Source organism: Drosophila persimilis, unplaced genomic scaffold, assembly GCF_003286085.1.
Source record: "Drosophila persimilis strain 14011-0111.01,24,50 unplaced genomic scaffold, DperRS2 tig00000002-arrow-pilon, whole genome shotgun sequence".
Taxonomy (NCBI): Eukaryota; Metazoa; Arthropoda; class Insecta; order Diptera; family Drosophilidae; genus Drosophila; species Drosophila persimilis.
The window spans coordinates 21764406-21790653 of record NW_020825289.1 but is presented as its reverse complement, the minus strand read 5'-3'; the positions used below and the strand labels follow the sequence as shown (position 1 = coordinate 21790653).

The window sequence follows — 26248 nt, the reverse complement described above, 5'->3', positions numbered from 1 at the left end:
CAGTTTTGATAAAGATGCACCGAGCACCGAGCACCGAGCAGAAGGAGCTTCTGCCAGCCAGATGTTCGCAGAGATTTCTCCCAGTGCACTGCTCTCGGCCCGGCCCAGCCCGGCCCGGCCCGGGACATGTGTGTGCTGTTGCTGGTGCTGTTGCTGGTGCTGCTGCTGGTCATGTACGTAATTAGAAGTTTCGCTGCAGCACAACAGAATCAAGAAAATGAAAAGTTTTCCAACCTTCGCTTCACTTTGCCCTCCCGCCCGTCGTCCCCCCGCCGCGCCCTGCCAGCCCTTGTCTGGGGCCCTCCATCTTCTGGCTTTTAGTTCGGAGATGCATGAAAGTACAAGAGTTACGGGCCAGAGTCTGCGGGCCAGAATTAAAAGAAATGGCAAAGAAAGGAAAGGAAAACTTGCTTGCACTTTTCCCGATGTCCATCCTCCGGGCTCCAGACCGGCACGTACGAGTATGTGGGGTCCGGTTTCATTAGCAGCCGGAGAGGAAATGCAAAGCGATTTCCCAGCCAGAACTTTTCAGAATTAAGTTTTGTGAACCGAAAAGAGGATCCAAGTCCTACGGCGGAGAGGCTGAAAATTGACTGACAGGCAATTAACTTATTGCAAATTATGATTTACGGCGCACATTTGCACGGCCCCTGGCTATGGCCCCGTGCCTCCAGGGCGCACCTTTTCAGCTCTGGTGGCGGAGTACTGAAAAGTGTAATTAAAAATTAGCCCACAGGCAGGGGCCCAGTCCCCAGTCCCCAGGGCTTTAAAGGCGCTGCACAGCCCTCGGCCATCGATGCGGAGTGTTTGCCCGCCCTATAGAGGCAGGGGGATCCCCAAAAACAAGCACACAGTGGTTGGAATTGTTTTTTGTTTTTTTTTTTTATATTTTTCTATATTTCGGTTTTTTTGTGGTTTTTGGTTTTTCGTTTTGTTCACAGAAATTCTCATCAAAATATCAAGTTACGTACAATAATAGTATTCATACGTTGAAAAATGCCTTCGGTTTATACTTATACAATACAAGAATAAAAATAACGTTTTTCTAATTATGCTGATGGTTCTCCTGCCTCGACTCCTCGACTCCTCTACTCCTCGACTCCTCTACTCCTCGCCTGCGCTTCGTCCTCTCTTCATTCACTCCTCAGATGCTTCGCTCTGCTGTTGTTCTTGTTTGTATAATAAACTAATTCTAAATACAAGAAATTTCCATTTAATTTTCAATTTTTCTCTCTTGTCTTCGTCTTCGTCTTCGTCTTACTTTTAGTGGTTTTTCTTCTTCTTTAATTTTCTAGATATTTGTTATATTTTCGTTTGCCTTAATAAACTGGTATCCGTATGGAGATGCAATGCACAAAAAGCCGCAACAAACAAGCCGTAATAATACAATCATAATAATTCACAATGATGTGAGTGTTTTATTTAATGAATATAATATGCAATTACACCTTAGGGGGGATCGCAGGGAGGGGGGCTGAACGTATGCTAATCGAATTCAATTCTATCAATAATTCCCGCAGTTAATCAACTAATTTGTTGTGCAAACATTTCGCGCTTCAAAAGTTTGCCCCAAACAAATTATCGGGGACTCCGATGCAGTGCATTCCATTATTATTCCATTCCATTCCATTATCTTTTTATTTTTTATGAATTAATGAGCGAAGCGCTAAAAACAAATTCAAACAACTGTCCGAGGGGGGGTGTGGGGGCTGTTTAGGGGCTGTGCATCGAATGCACACACACACACACACACACACACACGCACGCACACACATTGATAATAAATAATGAAACACTGACAATTAGATTTTCTGCTATTTGCTATTAGCTAAGGACTTCTCTGGCCTCATGCACAAGCATTAAATGTAGTTTTTGTTTCTTTTTTGATTTTCTTATGCTTAAATGTATTTTCTTTTTATGTGGTTTTTTTCCTGTGCCGAAACGGGTGAATTTTTCTTGTTATACATTTAGTTTTTTTCATTTCTTGCCTTTTGCTTTATTTTGATATCAATTACGCTTAAGACTACAATTTAATTATGAATTTCGAGTCGTTTCGCATCGTTCGCAGAACTCAGGATCGGGCTAAACTAAGTTATCGCGTAAAAATTCTATATAAATCACCGTTTGCTGCCTGCCAAGCCGAGAAAAGTGCCCGCCCTCAGGGCCCTTCCCGCTCCGCTCTCTAGTAACCATTCGTGCGTCTGTAGCTCCAAAAAAAAAAACCCAAAAAAAACAAGGTAATTTATAATGCTGTGCCTTAACTCGTAGATGCTTTGCATAATACTCCTCCTCCTCCTCCTCCTCCCACGACTGAATGCATTCAAAGTTAATTCACACACACACACGCACAACTGTCACGTAAATAGGTTTGCCATACACTTATATTTCCTAAAATATATATACGTATACACTATACACTATATATATATATAATTTCTGTAATGTAGTTTACTTTTCGAGTTGATTTAACATTAAACTAATTCATTTCACTAAACTATACACAAAATGTTTACGAGTTATGCCCTTATTTGCCTACATAAAACGTGTCCCTCCCACCTACCACCTACCACCATCCACCTCCCATCTACCACCTCCCACCCACACGTATCTATGTATATAGAGTGTATATGCTTTAGCCTGGGTTGTCTGGGGGTTTCTGCTATATATTTCTGCTATGCTATGCCTGGCCATCCGTCCTACATTTAGTCTACACTTAAACTAAACGCTTATGATGTTCCGCCCTGCGTTTTCCCAGGGAAATCATACTTGAGGGGGATGGCGGGGAAGGGGCGTTCGGGGTTGGGGGGGAGCTGGGAAACTGCTAAGCACATTTGCAAACGAAACTCTAAACGAAATTAAAATGTATTTACTTTAGTTTTAGTATACTTTATTTACTCTTCCTCATGTCTCATGCCTCATGCCCCATGCCTCATGCATCCGTGCTGCCAAATCTTTGTTCTACCAGCCTTCTGCCGCCGCCATCTCCTTGGGCCCTTGCCTCGACTGTAAATCTGTAGAAAATGTTTATAGATTGCTTCTGCAGCAAACGGCAACGGCAATGGCACCACAGACCCTCCACCCTCCGCACTCCGCACTCCGCGCTCCACTGCACTCCAGGGACCCAGGGGGCACTGCCTTGTAAAATGTGCCAGTGTAGACAATAAAATATATTCATAGTTATCGGGTTAGTACTCTCTAGACTCACATTCAGCGTTACTTAAAATTCGTACTTCATTAACTTTAATTTGGGGGATCAAGGGATCAAGGGATCGTGGGAACTCGGCTCTAGCCCTGCCTATGCCCCTGCCCTGCCCTCTTACGTATGCGTAGTTTGCTGCCGAATTCGAGACACGAAATGATCGAGTGGAACCTATGCCTGTCGCTCATTTGGGAGTACCATATTTCTGTTTCAAATTCTCATATATATATATATGTATATATGTATGTATATATTATTTTTATGTTGCAATTGTTGCATAAACGCGGAACACCTCGTTGACCAGTCTTTCATTTTTTTTTTGTTTTACTTTTTTTTACACATTAATATTTTTTTTTTCTTTTTCTTTGCTTTCCTCTTTTAAAATACACATTTTTTGGTTGTAAAATACACACATTTATGGTTTATCCATATCCATATCTATATCCATATCCATAGTTGAGTGACCATCAAATATCTGCTTTAGGATCTAAATATTCTTTGGGTTTCGTGGATTTTTAGTTTAAAGGTTTTCTATACAAAATATTTCTTACTTTTTGGGTTTACATTTTTAATTTATTTTTTTTGTTTTTTTTTTGGTTTAGTTTTGGTTTAGTTTTGGTTTCTCGAAAAGTTAGACTAAACTGATTGAAGCATTTTTGACACATCGTAGACATTTTTGGATTTTTGGATTTAATTCATTTAATTCCCCGCTTCGTTCGCGAGCTATTAGTACATGTGTGTAGTAGTCATAGTATTGTTTTCAGTGCAATTTTCACTTGGAAGCCAAACGGTGTACAGTGTACAGTGTACGGACTGGAAGGGGGCTTGTGGGGCTGTGACTGGATGATATCTGGCTACAACAACATTCAAATGACACAAAGCACAAGCAACACACTTACATCGATACATCTAGACGATACATCGACAACAATACACAATATCGATATCGATAAACATCGTATATTCTTTCTCTGTGCCACAATGGGCGAGAATTAAGCTAGAAAAAGTCGACAAATAGACAAATAATGGAGACATATAGTACTATATCCTGATATAGTCCTGCTAGACTCTTCTTTCATTCGAGGCGGCGGCGAGCTGTGCCGCCTCCGATTCCGCCTGCTCCTCCGAGTAGTATCTGTTCTGCTATAGTTTTGGTTTTGGTTTTGGTTTTGGTTTTGGGTTTCTTTTGCCTCAGCTATTTTGTTGCTGTTGTTCTCTGGATCACAGAATTTCTCATCACACAAACCATAATGCTTGACCGTTGTATACTTTGATGTGGAAATGATTAGGCCGTGGAAACGTACGCTTTTCACAATCTTTTTATTCATTAAAAATAATTAAAAATAAACAAAAATGCTGAAATGATAAATTACAAAATAAAATGCAGCACACAAAGGAGTAAAACTAAACAGAACGGAATCTATAAATTTAGCGAAAGAAAAACTACGAAAAAAATCAGTTACGCAAAGAAGTCGGACTAAAATTAATGAGGCACATAAAGAAGAATTTCCATGATGGATCCCCGACGAGAAGCAGCAAGCTCCGGCTCCAGCTCCAGTCGGCGATCGAGCGATGCAAATTTCGATTAAATTAGTTATACATATCAAAAACGGGTTCGTAATACTTTCCATCACTTGGGCAATGCACAAGGGAAGCTGCATTCAATCAGTTACGTATATAACCTAAAAACATAGCAACAAAATTGCTCTTCCTCCGACCGATCGTAATCGTAATTCTAGGGGTTTGCTTGAATTTTGAGTGTACGTAATGTAAAATCAGACCTAGGCAACATTTAAATTACATTTAAAATTAATTTAAGAAAAATAAGCATTCATCGTTTTGTGTTTTGTGTTTTCTCTCTTTTTGTTTTGTTTAAAACATATTTTGCACTTGTTCTTGTTGTTTTTTTTTTCCTATCCGTATTCCTATTTCTCTGCTCCTCTGCTCCACCGACAGCGGATCTTAACTATTTTTTTTTTTAACTTTTACACACATTTTTTACATACATTTTTTCTAGCTTTATATTTTCCTCCTTCCTTTCTTCCTTTCTTGCATTTCTTTTTGTTTTTGTTTTTGGCAGTGTTCACAATATGAAAACAAAAATATTCCTTTACTCTTTAGGTTTTTGTTTTTTTTTTATTACAATTTCTGCTTTAGTTCTGCTCTCTGCCGCTTCATTACAAATTACAGTAATGTCTGCTTAGCTTTGGTAAATTGTACGATATTTTTGTTCAGAACGCGACGCTAAATGCTAGGTATGGGGGGTGTATGGTGGGGGGGGGGGGGGTATGGGGGGTGGCTTAGACTTACGCTTAACAAGGCATTGAAACAAATCGAATTTGCAATTGAAACGATAATGATAAGGACAATGATAACGATAACCGATAACCGATAGCCGATAACCACAACGAAAGCGAAAACGATAACGATAACGCTGATGAATGGCAACACAAATATCTGATTCCCGTCTTCCGTCTTTGTGCTTGTGTTGTGTTTTGTTTTGTTTTGTTTTGTTTTGTTGTGATGCTTTCTTTGATTTTCCTCCCACTTTACTCTCTCCGTTTACTCTCCGCTTAAATGCTCCTTAATTCTCTGTTATTTTGATTACGCGTTACGCAGTTTTTTCATCGTTCCTTGATGGCACACAGTTTCGGCTGCACTCCGACTCCGCCGGCGGTGCTGCCACCCTCCATCCTCCGTCCTTCGTCCTCCGTTTCCGTCTCCGTCTCCGACCCCGCTTAGATCTCGCCTCACATGTGGCGCTTCATGTGGAGGGCCAGGTGGTCGGACCTCGAGAAGCAGCGATCGCAGTTGCGGCACTTGAACGGCTTGGCCCCGGTGTGCTTCCGGTAGTGGCGCGTCAGCTCGTCGCTCCTCGCGAAGCGCCACTCGCAGCCGTCCCAGGAGCACTTGTAGGGCTTCTCACCTGCAGCGGGACAAGAGAAACGTTTATTAAATAAGTTGCTATTAAAATGCCAAAAATGTGTGTGGAGCTGCAACCGCTGCTGCTGCTGCTGCTGCTGCCGCTGCTGTTGCACAAACAATAAAGCGCATAAATATGCGTAGCCTCTGGGGGATGGTAGATGGGGCGGGGTGGGGTTTCGGGGGGAGGGAGGAAAGCATTTTTTATTTAGCACGCGCCTGCCAAATGAAAAAACTTTCCCAACGCTGCCGCCGCTCGCTCGCTCGCTCGTTCGTTCCTCGACGGAAGCGAAATATGCATAAAGTAAAACACGAGTAAACAACCAACACAAAGAGAAGGGGGAAGGAGTGGAGAGGAGAGGGTTGAAAGAACACAGGGAAAGGGCGAGAGAGAGCGAGAGAGCGCGAGCCAGGAATGTAAGACAATTAAAAATGAAAAACTGTAAAATTAAAACCGAAACGAAACGGAACGAAATGATGCTAACGCTGATGCCGACGGCGGCAGCGGAGCCAACGTCAACGGTGTGCCAAGCAGTCGTCCCGGGTCCCCAGCTCCCCTGCTCCCCAGTTTCCCAGCTCCCCTGCTCCCCTGCTCGCCATTTCCCAGTCCTTTGCCAACATTTTTCATGCGTGCCAAAAGCCTCAAAGGATACAAGCAGCAGCCAAAGCGCCAAAAGCCAACCAGAGCAGGAGCCAGACCCTGAAACAGGTCCTGAAACAGGTCCTGAAACAGAGCCAGAGCCAGAGCCAGAACCAGAACCATTGCCACAGTCAGAGCCACAGAATCAGCCAGGCGAAAGGAAAAGGAAATGCAGAAGTTGTAATTTCACACAAAAGCAAAAAAAATATCCAAAAAAATGAAGAACCTAAAAATGCGCACCAGGAACACTGAAACAGAGAGAGAGAGCCATGACTAGAGCCAGAGAAGGACACACACACACACACACACAGACAAAAGGAGGGAAAAGCAGAACAAACCGAAAAAAATGGCAAAATTATTTCAGTTTAAAAGACAAACAGCAGAGCCGAGGCAGGAAATTGCCGCCGTTGCTGGCTCTGGCTCTTTTTCCCACAGAGAGAGGGAGAAAGAGAGTGAGAGAGAAAGAGAGGGGCAGAGAGGAAAAAATGGAGCGAGATAACCGGCAAGTAGACGACGACAGCCAAGAAAAATGCATAAAGCTGAGTGGAAAACTTTGTAACGCACACCAGCCAGCCAGCCACACACACGCACACACACACGCACACACACACGCGCAACACACACACACACGGACACGCTTACACTTGGCTTAAAACTTAATGCATGCGGAAATGTGTGATATTTCCGTGCTCAATTTCACATTATGCACTTGCGGCTCTCCCTCGCTCTCCATCGCTCTCCCCCCTCTCTTTGTCTCTCTCTCTCTCTGCACTCTTCTCGCTCTTTCTTCTGTGGCTGGTGGGCCTTCCGCTTGCAGGGATTCGACCATGTCTTAATTTCCATTTGTTTACACTTGGCCACTGCCTGAGTCCTCCATTCGTGTGCTATCTGCAGCTGCAAAAGAGTGTGTGTATCCATGTGTGTGTGGGTGTGTGTGGGTGTGTGGGTGTCTGCCACTTGCACTTTGGCATGTTGTCAGAAATGTTTGGGAATCGAAGCATTGCCAATAAATAAGCGGCTGCACAAACACAGTCACACTCCCCCACCCACATACACACAGGGACACACACAGGGACACACACAGGGACACACACAGGGACACACACAGGGACACATACATATGTACTGGCTTGGCCATCTTTTTTCCGCTCCATCTCTGACGCTCTTTTTCTGCCGGCTATCTCTTTCTAAACGCCTCTTGCAGCTCTTTCTGGCGCTGTGTAAATCAGCGTCAAATGCACAAAGGGCAAGCTCGCACAGAGATCTAGGATGCGACCCCCAAGAGTCTCGTATTGAAGTGCATTTAAACGGCGAATGGCCAGGGGAAAGGGGGGAGTGGAGTGGAGTGGAGTGGTGGAGCAGCAGCAGCGATAAAGCAACCAAAATGGCCCTGTTATCTGGCCATTGAAGAGTGGTCTGGCCTCCCAGCAAATCCAACAACAAACTAAAAAGCGCCATTCGGGGCTGGTCAAGGAGCTTCGGACCGCTTTGATACCCTGTAAAGGGTCAAGGAGTTCGGAATACACACGGATCACACGGAAGGATATACCCTCGCCGCACGTACTACCCATTGGCTGTCCTTTCGCTCATATGGGCCAAGATGTACGAGGCGCTAGTATCTCCCTGCCAGCGGCCAATGTCTTTTAATTAGTTTTCATGGCTGCCATCGGGGCCCGCGACCTGGCCAAAAAGCCACCCAATCCCAATCGGCAACTGGGTTAAGCGCCCCCCCACCCCCCACCCGCCTTTGTCTCCTCTTTTTTCGCGGCTGCCTCCGATCCTCCAATCGCGACGCCGAGACGTCGCCATGTTAATTTATTGAGCCGAACGCAGTTAAAACTTAACCTCAGCCGTTTGTCTGGCTCCACGAGCCCGAGTATATTGATAGTTTCAGTTGCAGTTGCAACTACGACTGGTGGAGGGGGAGGGGTGGGGGGGTTGTGCTGCCGCCGTGGCTGTGGCAGGCCATAAAGCTTGCACTTGTAAATTGTTTAAAGGCAATAAGGAGTCGGCCACAAAAGCCACGTACAGGAGGAGCACGAACTGGGCTTGGAGTCGACAGCAGCCGCTTAGCAGGAGACGAAGGACCTGCCGTGGCAGCGTATGGAGCCAGTTAATATTTTATAAATTTCACTTGGCGCTGGGTTTTAATTTCAGTCGTTGGCCATAGAAAGGAATGCCCCGGCGGGACATGCGATGCGGGCGGAGGGGCGGAGAGCTCAAGGAAGGAGCCCTCGTCGATGCCTTCTCGGCTTTTGCACTCAGCACAGTTTTTATGGTCTGTTTGCGTCTTCTCACTTGATTGCACTTGTAATCTTTTCTTAACGGTCTCAGTGCCCCCCCCGTCCCCCCCACTCCACTGGTGCCTGTGGTTGCATGCAACTCTGGAATGCTTATAGCCGCCTCTGCGTTTAACTAATTGAAATCTTTTGTGGCAAAACTTTGTGAGGAATTTATTGCAGTGAATGGCGCTTTAATTGATATTCAATTGTGCTCCATCCACCCACCCATCCATCCATCCATCCATCCATCTATACCATTGTATCTGCATCTGGGGTGGGGTGGGGTGGGGTGGGGGGGAAATGCTTGAATGGATTCCTAATTAAATGGTCCGGGACATGCAAATTGAAATGCCCGACAAGCCACAGGAGGAAACGCAGGAAGCGCGCTCGAGAGCCCAAATCAAATTAATTTCTCTGTCTGCCATTGCAGCAGGCCATCGTGCTGCTCTTTGCTCTCTCACCCACCGAGCACCAGCCCCTCCTACCCGCTCAAGGACGCCCCGTTTGGCCACTAAATAATGGCTGATCATCAATTATTTGCATGTGTCCGCCTTTCTAATGCGACAGCATTTTAAGAATGCCCCCAATACGAGCCCCCGCGCTTAATTTCAGATGCAAAAAACGTAATTCATTAGATTTTCTTTAATTTAAGCCAAAAACGGAAAAAGGGACCTGCGCCCCGGTCTCCATGGTGTCCCTGGTGTCATTAAAATAATTACGTTTTCCCCCTCCACAGCCCCCCGCCCCAGAAAAGAATCCCTCTCGGCTTTTGCTTTTTTTTTTTGGGAGGGGGGCGTCCGAAATCAGAGGTTTCAATCTTATCGCAGGGCCAACACCTTGGCTTTTGATATATTGGACTCCTCTGACTTCTGCTGGCCCTGCTGCCCCTCCTCCCCTCCTTCCCTAGAACATGTGTAATTAATTATAGAATTCCCCCGCTTTCATTTTTTATCGGGCCCAAAACGGATGTCGGCACTGGGGAAACTTTCTGCCGAGCAAATTAACACTTTCGCATTGGGGGCCATTGGGGGCCACTGGGGGCACCGGAACGAGGTGCCAATCAAGCAGTCACGCCGCCTTCGAACCGCCCCTTGATGAGCTTCTCTTCTGTTGTTGTTGCTGTTGTTTTTGTGGCCAAAGATAAACTGAAAATTATGAGCAAAAACTTTCGACTGTTATGGATTTTTATTGAGCCAGAAGTTTTTGGCTTTCTTGCGGCAAGAGCAAACAGCAGCAGAAGCAACAGAGGCAGAGGCAGCAGCAGAACAAACAGTTTCGAGGAGGCGCAGAAATTGAATGTTAATTAAAATGTTAAGCCCCACATCCTGGGGCCACAGCAGCCATGCCATTTATAAATTGAGCAATATCCTGCGGCTGACAGAGAAAGTTGTTGACTTTGTGTCTGTCTCTCTGTACGTCTGTCAGTGGTTGAGGGTGTGGCAAGTGGCAAGTGGCAAGTGACAGACTGGTACCTCCTGTCGCATATGCATGAGTCCCCCCCTCGGTCCCCCGGTCCCCCGCTGATGATTGGGTATGCCCCGAAAGGGTCACTCAACATTTGGGCACTAAACAAACACAAGCCCCGGAGAGTCGCATTCGTTTTTGAGTGAGAAATATCTGTGGCCCCAAACTTCATCTGCTGGGCATCTGACAGATGCGATGCGTTGCCAACACTTGGATGCACAAGTGAACACCCAGCAGGATGTCCACAGAAAGACCATCCTTTCGAGGAAGCCTACTTCTGCTGTAGGGCATTCTCCCCCCCCAGGCATTCCCCATTCTCTCTGGATTGTTGGGCAAGGGCCCGGCATTTGCATCAAACAATGCCGGAACGTATGGCTCTGAATTCTGAATTGTTGTCCAGATTCTTGAGGATTGGCTGAACAGGTGTTCCGAACACTTTCGAGGCTTCAAGTTAGAAAAAGGAGGAAATATTCTTCTTGCAAATTTCGGTTCGATCCAGCGGAAGTATTTGTCTGTTTCCGATGTCTCGGAAGAAGGTCAACGATGGAAATTCTGTTTTTGAGTGTGTGCCAAGTGATTTGTGGGCTGTGCCACGCACACACCCCGCTGCCTCCGCCCCTGCCCCTGCCTCTGCCACTGCCACTGCCTCCGCCCCTGCCTCTCCAAATAAAACTGACAGGCGGGAACAAAACTCGTCCTGGAGGGGGGTTGGGTGGCAGCTCAGCGAATTTTAACTGAATGCGCACAAAACTGTTTTCCAACAACTGCAAATACCGTGGGTTTTTTTCGCCCATTTTTTGGCAGAAGTTGAAATGGATTTCGACTTCTATTTTATGGGTTAAGTGTTTGCCGGCAGAGAGGAGCCGCCTCTACGTGGGGCACAAATCAATAGATTTGCTCTCTGGCGCTCGAGTGTGTGGTTTGTAATAAAATTACATTTCATCGCTGGGAGAGGGCTCCCTCCCTCTCTCTGGCTCCCTCCCTCTCTCTGCCACCAATATTTCATGTTTGAATTATGCGATTTTTATTGAAATTTCAAGCATCGTCTGCTGTCAGGCCACGAGGTTGTTTTCGGGGGGGGGGGGGGGTGGGGGCCTCAATTGCCAGTGCCCCATCCCAGAAGGATGACTGCCTGCCCCCGCATTCTGCACTCCTGCTGCATGTTTTTTCAGTGGACAATGGACGGCGGCCAGTGTCGGGGCAAACAATGCAACATGTCACTCGTGTGTCCCAGGGGTCTCTGTCCGGGACATTGTTGTCGCAGGTCTCTGATTTATTAAGGCAGCGCAAGAGCGACGGCCAGGGTGGTGTCCTTGCCGCAAGGTGTGTGCCGGCTTTTAATTGGTAGCCACCGACGGGGGCCCGCTCTTCGGGCAGGGTATCAGGGGGTCGGGTCTGGGCTAGATTTTGGTGCCTAGGCATTCAGGGCGAATGCCTCCTCACATTTCAGCAGCCAGCAGGCAGTACTCGAAGCTGTCAGGGGCAGCAACACATGCACCCCCCTGCTCTCTCCTGCCCCCTGCGTGGCAGGCACTCACCTGTGTGCGTTCTTTGGTGGGCCTTCAGATGCGAGCTCTTCGTGTAGACTTTTTTGCAGCCCAGGAATTGGCACTTGTGTATCCGCCGCTTGGCGTCCGGGCTGTGATCGCCGTGATGTTGCCGCGGGTGATGATTTTTGGCAGAACCTGAAGCGGGAGAAGGGTCAAGGGTGAGGCTGAATTTGGGGCAAGTGCTGGGCTGTCATACGCACCGTTTGAGGCCTTGTCGGCTCGTGGCGCCACCACTTGTTGCTGTGCCGTCGACGCGCTGGATCCATGCGAGCTGCTGCTGCTGCTGCTGGCGGCTGCACTGAGCACGGCTGCCACGTTGGAGTTGCCGTTGTTCTGCATCTGGATGACGCGGGCCAGGCTGATGCCAGCCGCTCCCGGCTTGCCGTTTGCCGTGGTCAGCCGTACGATGGTGCTGCGCGGAATGTTGCTGTGGGTGGACTGGTCCTTGTGGCAGCTGCTGCTGGAGCTGCTGTTGCTGCTGCCCGTCTGGCCCGGCTGGCTGTGGGGAGAATGGCTGCTGCTGCTGCTGCTGCTGCTGCCGCCGCCTGTATTGCCGCTCTGGCCGAGGGCCTGCGGCGATATGCTCAGATGCTGGACGGCCAACTGTTGCTGCTGCTGCTGCAGTTGCGTCAATGTGGGATTGTTTTGGTGATTGCTGCTGGTGAAGCGCAGGATCGCTGTGGCGGGTGTGGAGTTGCCTTGCTGCTGCTGCTGTTGTTGCTGCTGCTGTTGCTGCTGCTGCTGCTGCCTCTGTTGCTGCTGCTGCTGCTGTTGGATCAGGACCGCCAGATCGTTGGCCTCGATCTGTTGCGCGTAGTTGCTGTGGCTCCGCAGGCTGGACTCTGGCGAGGAGGGCGGCGTCAGCGTCGGCAGGACAAAGTCCTGCACGTGTCCGAGGTGCAGCCGCGCCCCGTTGCCCACCTGGCTCTTGGCCTGCACCACGCGCACCTTGAAGCCGGGCGCCGAGCTGCTCGGCGAGCTCACTGTGATGGTGCTGGCCCCAGTCAGGCCGCTGCTCACTTGACTCATGCCACTGCTGCTGCTGCTGCTGCTGCTGCTGGAGCTGCTGCTGCGGATGATGGGGCTGCTGCTGATGTGACTGTTGCTGCTGCTGCTGCTGCTGGTGGGTGTCATGTTGCCGTTGGCACTGCTGATACTGGGATTGGGCGAGATGGCCGAGGGGGGCGCCGCAAAGAGCCCGCCCAGCTTGTCGTCGCAGCCCCCCTCCTCGTCCTCCTCGTCGATGCGCTCCTGCTTGACCAGGACGGCGCAGCTGAGCGCCTGCGAGCCATTGCTGTCCCAGGAGATGCCCGAGCAGTTCGAGGAGACCGACGACGTCGTGGAGATGGCGTCCAGGTTCTGCTCCTTGATCTTCAGCTCCTCGAGCAGGCGGGCGGGCGTCGAGAAGATGTCCCAGGCCGAGGTGTCCAGATCGCTGTGGAGCTTCTTCTTCACGAACTTCGGCTCGTCCCGCAGATAGCGCTCCAGCTCGTAGCAGGTCTGCGAATGAATCGAAAACAGGGAAGGGAGTGCATGAGAAAAGTTGCTCCATTAGAGGGTAATGGATGCTGCCGTACAGTGGCAGTGGCTGCGCTCCCGCAATTCAATTTGCCAGCGGAGGAATTTCGGGGCCCATTAGGCCTATAATTTAGTGGCGGGAGTCTCAAATTATGTTTTATGCCCCTGCCTCTGCCCCTGCCTCTGCCTGTAATTACAGGTAATAATTCTGACCATTGAATTTATGGCCGCTTGCATACTTTTAGGCGTCGCTCTTCTCGCTTAATGGAGGGGCGACACTTAGGGGCACGCAAAGGCCGCAGCGAGTGGGCGCGTGGCAGGGGGCGAGCGTCAACATCCCTTTGATGCTGCAACAACCTGGGTGCGCAAACATGCAGCATGTTGCTGCAAGTGCAAACAAGCGAGTGGCCGAGCCACTTGCCACTTGCCACGCCTCTTCGTTGCTACGATTTCAATATAGTACGAGCTCAAAGGTCCCCCCCGCACCCGCACCCGCACCACCCGCACCACCGCCACCTGTTTGTCCGTCTGGCTTCTGGGGGCCCTTAAAGTCGACCACAAATTGAACACATGACGAGCCATTCGGCCGGTGATTTGTTAAAGCCAGGATTCCGCTCTCCTGCTTCCGGGGGGAGAGGGGGGGGGGGTCCCATTGAGGCTCATTGAGGGCCTAACAAATCTTATTAAGTGCAATGCAAAGCACAAAACCCAATGGGGCGGAATAAGCAGCAGCATCAGCAGACATCGGACCATCGGAGGAGTCCTTTCCGCAGGGGAAGCCACCATTTGGCTGGGATTTTCCTTAGTTTCCCTTCGAGAGCGGACAGTCGGGGCCCCTTCGCCCTCCCCCTCCCCCCCGTAAATCACTTTAAGTGTTGTTCCAAGAAAATAATTGCAACACATAAATTTCGCAACCCTTTGCCGAAAACAACACAAGAGAGAAAACTATAATGGTTTATGAATCGGGAGGAAGGATAATGGCGAATGGCGAATGGCGACTGGCGAATGGGGAATCTGGCTTAGACTCCTCGCATGTGGGGTGTGGGGTGTGGGGCCTCAACACGTTACCCTTGGCCATGATTAATGGGCGGCTGCTGCTGGTGCTGGTGCTGGTGCTGCACTTACCTCCCACTTCCGGGCCACTCACTCAGACAGCAGGCAACAGACAATGCAAGCAGCAGCCGGCAGCCAGCAGCCAGCAGCCAGCCAGGACAATCTTTAAGCCAGAATCTAAATAAAATGTAGCATGCGCGCAATGCAAAAGCAATTTGATATATTGTCCAACGGGTGGCAGATCGGAGTGGGGCAGTGGCAGTGGCAGTGGCAGGCAGGTGGCCAAGGGAACTGCTATCAAAAATGGCATTTTGATTTATGCGCTCCACTGCTGCGGCTGCTGCTGCTGCTGCTGCCGCCCCGCTCCCGGCGATGCTGCAAACAAATCACGTGAGCCAACAGGCCAAAGATTAGACGCGACTTTCGAATTGCTCACGGCCAGGCCCGGGATAGGTGGCCCCCCTGATTGATGGCCGGCGGGTTGGCAGTTCAAGGCCTGGCCAATTTATAGACACCAAAGCGAGGCGGCAGTCACCTGCATGGGACTCCTCCCGAGCGCCGTCTGCAGCCTCCGCTCATTATCGAGCTCATTATATTTTGTTATCTCGTGTTTAGTAATTAGTTTAATTATAATTGCGGCTGCCAGGGCCAGTGGGCTAGTAGTGGCTAGTAATTGCTGGCCAGGAAGAGCCAACAAACATGATTTTAATTAGATTTCAAAACAAAAAGTAACTCCACAGCGGAGTGGCACACAGGAAATCGGTTTGTTGCGAATGCAAATTCCCTGTTGATGGGGAAGGCCCCCGAATTATGGCTTACATTAGAACTACAGGCATTGCTGGTGGCTGGATAATGGATATTGACGGCTCAGCTCAAGAGCATCATTGAGTATCATTCGGCGCAGCACGGCGGAGGCACAACACTTAGCGGCAGATTGAAGAGGCCAAAAGTTGCCTCTTTGTTGTAATCAACATAATTATTGTTGCCCCCAAAGTTGTCCTCGAAGTGTGCGTGTGTGTGTGTGTGTGTGGGGATAAAACTTTTCTTAGAAACTTTTTTGTTGCTCATTTGTGTTTAATAGAAATTTATTTGGCTGTGTGGTGCTCCCTTTGGGGGTGGGGGTGGGGGAGGGGGTGGTTCTGGCGAGTGACAACAAAACACTTTTTGCCAGCAATTTATGGGGCAAGTACGGGTGGGTGGATGTCCTGCCCCACTTTGGGCCACATAAAAATCTTCATTTCCGTTGTGTCTGCCTTTTGTTTTCTGTTTTCTGTTTCCTTGTTTTGCTGTTCCTCTTCCTCTTTCCCATTCCCATTCCCATTTCTGTTCTGTTTCTGATCTTAAATTGTGGTTCAACTTTCTCCATGGCGCTTTTTTTTTCGTCTGCTCGCCGCGTCTGAGCCTGGTTTATGCCCTGCACTTAGGCGATGTGATGTGGCGACAGCTGCGGTTATTAAAACCTGCAAATTGTGTTTATATCCCCCGGCAGAGTGGCAACTGCAAAGAGGAATTTGACAGAGCCAGAGCCAGGGCCAGCGCCAGAGCCACAGACAGAGCCGCCGGAAAGCACATATTTCCGCATAAATTTATTGGCTCAAGGATTAGCCAGACCGGAAAAAGAGACACAGATAAAGATACAGCCACAGCCACAGATCCTGGGGCATGCAGATACGGGGACACTCACATGAGTCGAGGTACACTTTTAGGCAGGAAAAAGAATACAGAGAATCCTGAAATTTTTGCAATTATCTGGCCGCAAATTGTTTGCCAACTGGAGAGCATTTGAGTTGTCAAGAGGGCGGCACAAGGCGGGGGGGAGGGAGAGGGGGAGTGGATTTTTGAGCATTTCTAGATGGAAATGAAATGTTTGCCCAAGGACCCAGGCAGGACTTTGGTGGCAAATTGAATTTGGCCACAGCAAATAGAGTTTGTCGTTTGCCAGGGCGGAGGGGGAGGGGCAGGGGGGGCAGAGGGGGGGGAGCACACATGCTAATGTAGAATAAAAGCCTGCGATTAAATTTAATTATCTTGCGTGTTTATTAAAATCTACAAAATGCTATCCGACAGGGGAGGCGGGGAGGCGGGGCACGGGGCACGGGGCTGCTGCTGCGGGGGAATATCGCACAATTGGGAGAGATTTGGGAGTATTTGTCTGGAGCACACACACACATACACAGGCACACACACACAGAGAGGCACAGCAATGGGCTGTGTCCCCGCGGGATACCACGCCCCGGCATTGGTTGGGGCGTGCAACATATTTAATTATGTGTGTAATTGAAAAAGACGCAACGGCAGTTAAGACACACACACACACAGGCACACATGGGGCATGCCTCAAGGAGCCGAAGAAGACGTTGAAGATGAGAGAAAAATCAAGCCAGGACCATCATGCGGCACATGTCTGTGAAGTGTCCCGGCCAGGCTCCACACATGTGCGAGTGTCTCCGTGTGTCCTCGGTGCGTGTCTGTGTATTTGAAAGACATTAGCAGACGCCAGCGGGCGGCCAGGCGGCCAGGATGCCAGCGCCCTGCGGCCACGGCATCGAGGAGCAGGGACTCGGGACTGTCGCTGTCGAAGGAACTCGCAAGTATACAAATACAATTTCGGTTTCTCCACTGTGTCTGCATTATGTCATTTAATGAGCCATAATTCCACGGAGAGAAGGAGGCATCAGCAGCCACAGCCGCCGCCTTAAGCCCTAGCCCCCGGGGGAAATTCTGCTCCGAACAATTTTTGGCGCTTTCCATTTGGGACGCCGCCGACTTTCATTTTCGAAAGTTTTAATGAACGAAACGTAATGAAATTATGCCGACAATTAATGTGGCCCGTCGCGGAGGAGAGCCCCCAGAAAGCACTTTAAGCACTCCCACTTTAAGCATTGGTCCCCGCCCACCAGATGAGCCTGTGAGAAATCGATTTCGGAGGCAGGTCGCCTGCTGCCTGCCCAAATTGCTGGCCTTTGGGGCCTCCGGCGAATGCCAGAGGAGAGCTGAGAGGTGCTCTGGTAGCCCCTAATGAGCACTCTCACACGAGTACTGGCCACATCTTGACCCACTCTCAAGTGATGAACCGTGCCACGATACACACATGCAATCCGTCCATCCGTCCACTCATTTCCTATTTATGTTTATAGCCAGACGCAGGATACAGGACACAGGACTAACACACACACTCGCACACTCGCACTCAGATTGATTCATTTCGTGTGTCGTTTGGATTGCAACTATTGTTTCCAGTTTACGTCCTGCTGGGCTGCCCCTCCTCCCCTCTCCTGCTCCTGCTGCTCCTGCACCTAATGCTGCCTCTGCTCCTTGTTATCTGGCTGTCAACTAAGTGACTTCTTAATACGAGGCAAGCTGCGAGCAGCCGGAGACGCAGCCGGAGACGTGCAACCAACGAAAGTGCCTGCAATCTCTGTGCAGCCACAGCCACAGCCACACGAACACGAACAGCAACAGCAACATCAACTAGTCACTCGGTTTGGCAATAACAATAAGCCAAGACAAGCTGGCCAGAGCAGGGTGGCGGGGTGGCAGGGTGGCGGGGTGGCTTGGTGGCAGATGGCAGTGGCAAACGCAGCAGGATAATTGAATTATTGGCATTATCAGTGCATTTGCACTTACACTCTGGGCAGAGTGGCCCTTCTGTCCCCCCCTCTGTCCACCCCCGCCCCCCGTCGTATTCCCAGTGCTTTTTCAGTCACATTACAAAGTGTAATGCGTTGATTTACTTGACCTGGCCAAGGGCCCTCCCACGGCACCCTCCTGCTGTTGCAGCAGCACTCGTTGGGTGTTTGTTTGTTTCTCGGTTTGTTTTTCGGTTGGAAAGTGCACTTAGGCAGGCTTTCAGGGCGGGGCACGACACGGCGGTGGAGACTCGAAGAGTCGGAAAAAAGCATTGCATAATTCGCTGGCATTATGGTAATTTCACGAAAAGAAACTTACACACAGACACACACACACAGACACACACACACACAAGTAGTTCTAGAAAGAAACGGCAGGAAGAAGGAAGAAGGAAGCAGGAAGCAGGATCACTTTCGCCCAGAGCGGAATTCTCTGCTTTTAAGGCCATCATCGAAGGACTCTTGAAAACGGAGCCAAAAGTGTCTCCGGCTTCGGCGGGGGGCTGGTGGGGGGTGGTGGGGATGACGCAACTAATGCGTTGTACGCGCCGCTGAATTTAAATGAGGAATTAATGCGTACATTATTTCCAACCCTCCTCGGAGCACCCGAGCACCCGACTCCAACCCCAATCCCCATTTGCCATTCGCTTTTCCATCTCCAGCTCCATCTCCAGGCTCCAGCTCCAGCTCTGGCTACGGCTTTCGGTTATTCGGCTCTTCGGCTCTTCGACTGTGCAAACATTTTCCCAGTTGCCACTTGCCACTTGCCACATGCATTGTGCGGCAGGCGGCCCACTCTCGTTTCGCTTTCGTTACAGTTTTCCCCCTGCTTTCCCTTTCTCTGTCATTGTCTCTGTCTTACATTTTTCTGTCGTTCGTTGTCTGCTTCGGTTCGATTATGCCAGAGTCCTGCGTCCTGGGTCCTTGCTGGGCTGCCCCTCCCCCCCCCCGGTAGCATGCCACCGACATTCCCAAACCCTGCCCCGACCATTAGCTTTGAACTTGATGTTATTTGTGCGGCAGAGGCAAATTGCGAGACGGGGGCCGGGCCGCCTTTTGTTGTTGCCGCCTGCTCCGCTTTACGCTTCGTTTTGTCATTTTGTGGCATGTTGCCGCCTTGCCACCGCGTTGCCATGCCCCTGGCCCCGTCCTAAATGACACTTTGCCCCAAATGATGACGCTGACAATGATAATAAATAAATTTAACGCACTCCAAGTGCGCTCCAGCTTCGACACTCGAGGCCTCACGCCCCCTCCCCCTCCCCCGCCCCCGCCCAAGCCCCGCGCCCAAAGTCAGGGTCATTTGCATTTTTCCCTCTGTCGTTGTTTTGCCCTGCTTTGGCGGTGGGAAGCTGTAACCGAAATTGAACTTTATTAACAACAGAGTGTGCCCCCAATCTGTGTGGCATGTGGCATGTGTCCGCGCTTAAAGCTGATTCGTAGGTGGAGTCGCTCTTTAAAGAGCTCTCGCTTATCGGAGCTGTTCTGCTTGGTCTGCTGCCGGCCAAAGGGCAGCACCAATCGCAATTTGCACATGACTGCCTGGCAGCAGGATATGCGTGTGTGTGTGCGTGTGTGTGTGTGCGTCCTCTGTTGCAATTAAGAGTTGCAACAACATTTCATTGCCTAGTTTCCAGCCAGGCATCTGCCCAACAGCCATGGATCCCTGTACATACATCGCACTTAGCAGGCAATTACAAGTGGGCCTCGTCCTCCCCATGGCCTAGTCGTCCATTCCGATTCCGATTCTGATTCCGATTCCCATTTCGATTTCGATCGGGGGCACACACACACAGGCACACAGGCACACACATGCATAGGCTCTGTGGCAAGACGAAATCATTGAAAGGAGCCCAAAAACGGAAGAGCAAGCCACAAAAGCGCACACATTTCAATTGAAAGGACCACGACCGCCCACGACCCCGGGATCCCGGGATACCGACTGGCCCTGTCATCAAGGACACAACATGGTCCTTACAGAGATTGTAAAACATATAAAATAAAGACAAAAGCTTAATAACTGAGCGCAGAGGCTAAACTCGGTCCATCTGGTGGCTGCCCCCGCCGCCGCCCCTGCCCCTGCCCCCGCCCCTGGCCCTGCCATGGCCAATGTCCTTTGTGTGACAATAAAAACTAATTTTTTGGGTCGCATTAAAAGGGATACACATAAATGACAAAATAAGCACACACAGACACCCACACACAGACACACACACAGACACACACACAGACAGACTCGCATTGACAGGACAAGGAAACCCACAAAAACTGTCGAGACGTAAATGCAATTTCTGTGGTCTCCCATTTTTACGGCAGCTCCAATCCCCTGGAGCCCCAAAACGAATGAAAGGTGGAACATTTTCAGTGTCTATTATGGCATTGAATGGATTTCGTGGTGCCCCCCACTTGCCCCTGCCCCCTGCCCCTGCCCCTTGCCCATCTTCCAGTGCTTGTCTAACATTTTGTGGCTTATAACTATCATGGCTTATGATATTGACCCAAAACATGTTTAACAACGCATTTTGTCTGAGCACAAGAGCCGAGAAACGCTGCCGTTCGAGGCGTGCCGTGCGCATACATATGTGGGCGAGTGTGCTGACGCTGATGCTGATGCTTTACGGTCGACGGTCGGCGAGTGGGTCTTATCGGCTCAATCCATCGATTGTCCTGCCCGAGAAGTGTCCCCACACATAAATGGGAAATTTGTACACAAAGCAGGTTCGTGGCACGATAAAAGTAATAATGCCAGGGGAAGGGGCATTAGGGGCACCCTTCCGGGACCCTGCAACATGTGTCCCTGTCCCTGTCCCCAAACTTAATTGCTGTCGGGTGAGAGGCGGGCGGCGGGCGGCGGGGGAGTGCTGCAAATTACACTAAACAACCGAATTTAAGGTCAAGTTTCTCCGGTCCTGGTGCCGCATGGCAATCAAATAACGGCAACGAGCTTAATAACATTTCTGTCCGAATGGAAAACTAACAAAAGTACAAAAGTTCTGCCGGTCTCCGGTCCCCATTTTGTGGCACAAGAGATTACGCAGCGACAGCAGCAGAAGCATGGAATAAGATACGAACATTGCCATAAAGCTATCTCCCTCTCTCTTTCGCTCTCCCTTTGTGGCACATTTACATACGGATCGGGGTGGAGGGACGGCATTGGCCAGAGAGCCGTCCTGCAGCTGGGAGCCTCCTGCCCGGTCGCCAACTAAAATACGATTGTATTTTATGCAGCGTGTCATGAAATATGCGGCACTGCTTACATTTCATTTACACGCAGCACGGGCTGGCAAAGAGAGGATTTGCATTTGCATAGAGACAGCGATAGAGATGGAGAGACAGAGAGACAGAGACAGAGAGCTAGGGGAAGTGGAAGAGGTGCCTGGGAGTGGCTCAGGCAGGGAGGGGGGGGGGCCTGCATTTTTGTGTGCAAAATTTATGCGAGAATTGCGACAAATGCTGCAGTTGACATCGACCATCCAGAAATTGGCAAATATTTGACCGCTTTGCAGTTCACATTTGCAATTCTATTGCCCGACAGCCCAAGCAGAGCAGCGGAGAAGCGGCGAAGGAGTAGCCTTTAAGCCGACACTCGCATAAAAATGGCCATTAGGTGCACTCCATTAAGCCAAGGAAAGCAGAAAAGAAGCTCAAGGAGCGGAAAGAACCAGAAAGGGGAGGCAGTCCCCTCTCCCCCTCCCTCCTGTTACGACATTCATTTACACTCGTTTTTAATCCATTATGTGCTGGCGACATAAAGATTTAATGAATCGTAAACCTGAGTAATTGCCAAGGCAGCAGCCACAGCAGCAGCGGCAGCAGCGGCAGCAACAGGTTGGAGGCACGTCCATATGGCGGAGATTCACCTGACTAATGGTGGGGAGGGGGGGGGGGGGCTAGTGTACAAGGAAGTGTCCCTTCATTGATTTCCTTGAGTGCACAGGCCGCATCAGCTTGCACTCTTCTCAGATTTATTTGCAAGCTTAACTGCCAGGGCAACAAAACAGAACAGAACAGAATAGAATGGAACGGCTCTGTACTCGGTAGTGCCTCTGAGTGTGGCAACTAACTGTAATTCAGGCAGCAGCTCTAGATGTGGCAACTGTCAGGCTAAGAGGCAGCCAGCAATAAATGAAGCCCCTGAAGGGCGTGTGAGCCGATTGTCACAATAGACATTCAACGCAGAAGCAACTGGTGTGTGTGTGTGTGTGTGTTAGTGTGTGTGTGTGTCATTGAACTCCATGGCAATTAAGTGTGTGGCAATGGTGCTTCTGCATGTGAAATGCCTAAAAAACCAATTCCATGGCCATTCGATTCAATTCGAAACAAAAAATGGAGCAGCTCCTGGACCTCCTGCTGCTGCATGTTGCATGCTGCTAAAACACAAAAACTGCCAAGCCCGATTGCCTGTCAAGTGAACAACACTCTTAGCCAGGGCCACAGCCACAACCTCTGGCCTTTGCCCCTGCCCCTGCCCTGCCCCTGCCCTGCCCCGCCCCGCCCTGCCTCGCCAGACAATACCAAACCCATGACTGGCTCTGCATGCATTTTGCATACATTTGGCAGCAGAGCAACAGTGGCAACATCAACAGCTTGGCTAAGCCGATTAGGTTGCACTTCTGCCAACGAAACCAGATCCGCAGGCACATCCTGCCCCTGCCTGTGCCCCTGCCTGTGCCTCCGCCCCGGCCTCCGCTCCGGCATGACCATTAAAACCAAATTCCTAATACGTTTTGAGCCTACTTTCTGGCGCTTAAGCGACTACAACGATTGCTGTTTTTCACCAGGTCAGAAGTTACGACCGAACCGAAGGAGTGGGCCAGGGGACGGGGGGCGGGGGGCTGGGGGCGCAGGTGTGAAGAGTCGCAAAGCTTAATTAATGCAGAGGGCCTCGGCCTCTGCCTCTGCCTCGGCCCTTGGATCGAGTGCATGGTACGGTGATTTCTGACCACGGCTCGCTGACATCAAACAATCCAACATTTATTAGCAAACATTCGAGGAGGAGGACATGCAGGACATGCAGGACAGGCACCCTGCCACATGCGGCACATAGGCTTGCCCCGAAAGTCAGACGGTCCCCCCTTTGGCCAGGAGCTTACATGATGTCCCTGCTGGCAGGACCCCAGCCCACACACGGATCGTCTAACGGCTCGTGGATGTCACTTTTTACAGCTACTCGTATTTTTACAGCAATTTTCACCTGTCTGCACCCACTCCCGGCTGCCCCCCGCGGCCCCCTGCTGCCCCACGCTGGAAGAGGCTTCGCTCTCCATTTTTTAACCACAAATGCAGGTTTTTGCAACAGCTGCAGCATGTTTGCACTCCAGGCACTGTTGCCTGCCACTGCCCGCCACTGCCACCCCCCCCCTTCCCCCTGCAGCTCTGCTCTGGTGTTGATTATTGAACAACAAAACGCAGAGACAACCCAAACGAAGGACCAGACGCGGCGAGTGTGATGGGCAGGGGGAGCGGAAGGGGGAGGGGGATTGGGTGCCACACAATGAAAAAACAAGGGAAAATAGCAACAATAGCAGGAATGGCAGGAATGGCAGCAGGAAGCAAAAATCGAACACTGAATGTTGCTCTTGTTGCGAATGTTGCGGATGTTGCTTTTGTGGATTGACCCCCCAATCAAGCTGTGGCCGTTGTTGTTGTTGTTGCTGTTGTTGTTGTTGTTGCTGTTTCGGCTCGTTTTACACATTTTCCAGGGAAAAGGACGCGAGAGCCGCAGGCCAAGCAATTGATATGCTCCGTGAAACTTTATTGCCAAACGGGAATTGACCATTGCATGGGATTGGCCAGTCCTCCACACATATTGTGGCCCCCATTCCCCAATCCCCATTCCCCAGTGACTGCCACCGTTGTTGTCCAGATGCGGCCGCTGCTACTGCTGCTGCTGCTGTTGCATGCACCATTGAATGCGGTTATTTAGATAAAAGTGCTCGAAATTAGAAAACGCTTGCGCAGGCCCGACTAATTGAAGTTCAACCATGTGGCATTCACTCTTAAAGGGATGCCGCTGCCTCTTTAAGCCGAATTTCTTTACCAACTGAATAATGCAGGCCTGAGTCTGTGAGTCGAGTTTTGGGTCAATAGCGCAGCCTCAGAGCCACATTTGGTATGCACAAAGGGCCAAAAAGGCAGCAAAAGCCAAAGCAGCAGCAAACCGACAAAAAAGGGCGCCAAATACGAAAGAACATAAAATATATATGTATATATTTCCAGTTGAAAAGGAACCGAAAAGGCCAAAAGCGAGAGAGACAGGCAGGGCAGGCCGCAGTCCACAGTCCACAGTCCGCAGTCCGCAGGACCACAATGCTGAAAAGGAAGTTGCTTAATTAAAAGCGGATATTAGCAATTACAAGCCACATCCAAAAGGGCCAAAAGCAGAAAGAACCAGGGAGGCCCGTACACTGCACGAAAAGGCCAAGGAAAAATGCACATACAAGCGAGCAGCAGGGACAGCGATGAATCCCAGATAGATCCCAGGTCCACTCGGGACTTGCTTCAATCTCAGCAAGAAGTCCAATCTCTGCACTCTTTTCCCCCAGTGCAGGACGGAGGCAGCTCCAATGAAACGGAAGTAAATGAAATGGCATTGAATGGCATTCGGTGTTCGGTGTTCGGCTTTCTTTCTCTCTCTCTGGGTCGGCGATAAACTGTGGGGAAATTAAAAACGCGTATGCCAGGGAGAGCGGAGAGCGGAGAGTGGAGAGTGGATTGGAATAGATCCAGGGAGCTCCACTGGATAGACCCCAAATGAAACTTTAATGCCGAATTTTGTTTGCTTTTGTCGCTCGCAGCGGTTTGTTTTCCCCGCTTTTCCGCGGTCCCTTTTGGCCTTTGCTGTTTTGTGCTGTCTTTGCCCTGATTTCCATTTCGTTTGACAGCGTCGTCGTCGTCGTCTCCTGATGCCTGCAAGAGACAGGAGGCAGGTCTCTGGGGGCGGGGGCGGAGGAGAAAATGGAAATGGAGGCAAAAAATACAAAATAAAATACAGTAAAGAAACACGAAAAGGTGAGCCCCAGCTTAATTAGGTTATCATTCTGGCGGTGGGCCTTTTTTGTGGCACGGTTCGGGCTTCGCGGAGGGAGGGGGTGGGGGTGCGGGTTGGCGACAACAAAATGTGCCACAACTGGAACAAGAGCTGAACGCAGCGCGTAATTGTTAATGGGTTTTACAGCTCTTTTACGCCGGATTTTTGTATAGAAAAGTACACGTAATTTTTGTTGTTTCTGCTGCTCTCGTTCTGCGCCGTGTTTGGGGTTCGCCCTGATTTATGCTGCGACCCAAATGTACACGGCAAATAAATTATACATTAGACGGGGCTTGGCTTTTGGGGGCACAGAGTGAGAGGGAGAGTTGCCTGTTGTTCTCACATTCACCTGACCCTGACTCAGGCAGAGTCTCGTGCAATCCACAAAAAGGATCCACAGTCACCAGCGGAAATATGTGGCAGCATACACTTCCCCTGCTGCTGGCATTTTTCTTTCATTTAGTGTCGCTGGATTCTGCCTCTTCGACGAAGCCTTTTAATGCCCTTAAATTTGCAACAAATCGCTGACAATAATTCGCACATGGCACTCAACAGGAATAAATTACAAGGACACATTGTAACACACACACACACACACACACATGCACATGGACATGGAAATGGAAATGGACAGACATATGGGGAAAAAGAATCGCTTTACCGGAAACAAAAGAGAAAACGAATAAAGGAAAATGAAGAGCAGCGAATCGAAGCGAAGCGAAGCGCAAGGAAAAAGATGGAGAGAAACAATTTTAATGGAAACCCAAACGCGCAGCTGTTGAGGCAGTCCCCATCCCCTGCCCTGCTTCCCCGCGGCCCCGCTGCCCCATTCAGGGGCAACAATTGATGGACGTCAGCGCTGTTGGCGCCGCTGGAAAAAGAATTATTAAATTGATCGATGGCTATAAAAAATATGCGAAAAGGTAAACTGAATAGCGCTGAAAGGGCTTTCGCCAGGTGT

General features: G+C 49.9%; 1 protein-coding gene across 1 annotated transcript in view; it reads right to left on the bottom strand.

Annotated features, from left to right (window-relative positions):
• Positions 1–5483: 5483 nt before the first annotated feature.
• The window catches only part of LOC6601346 (Krueppel-like factor luna), a 103117-nt gene continuing 82352 nt past the window's right edge, over positions 5484–26248 (bottom strand). Inside the window, exons 2-4 of the mRNA XM_026986683.1 lie at positions 12258–13557; positions 12046–12192; positions 5484–6125 (exon numbers count right to left, since the gene is read on the bottom strand). Coding sequence (XP_026842484.1) covers positions 5950–6125; positions 12046–12192; positions 12258–13557 — 1623 coding nt within the window. The 3' untranslated portion in view covers positions 5484–5949. The remainder of the gene's footprint in view (positions 6126–12045; positions 12193–12257; positions 13558–26248) is intronic.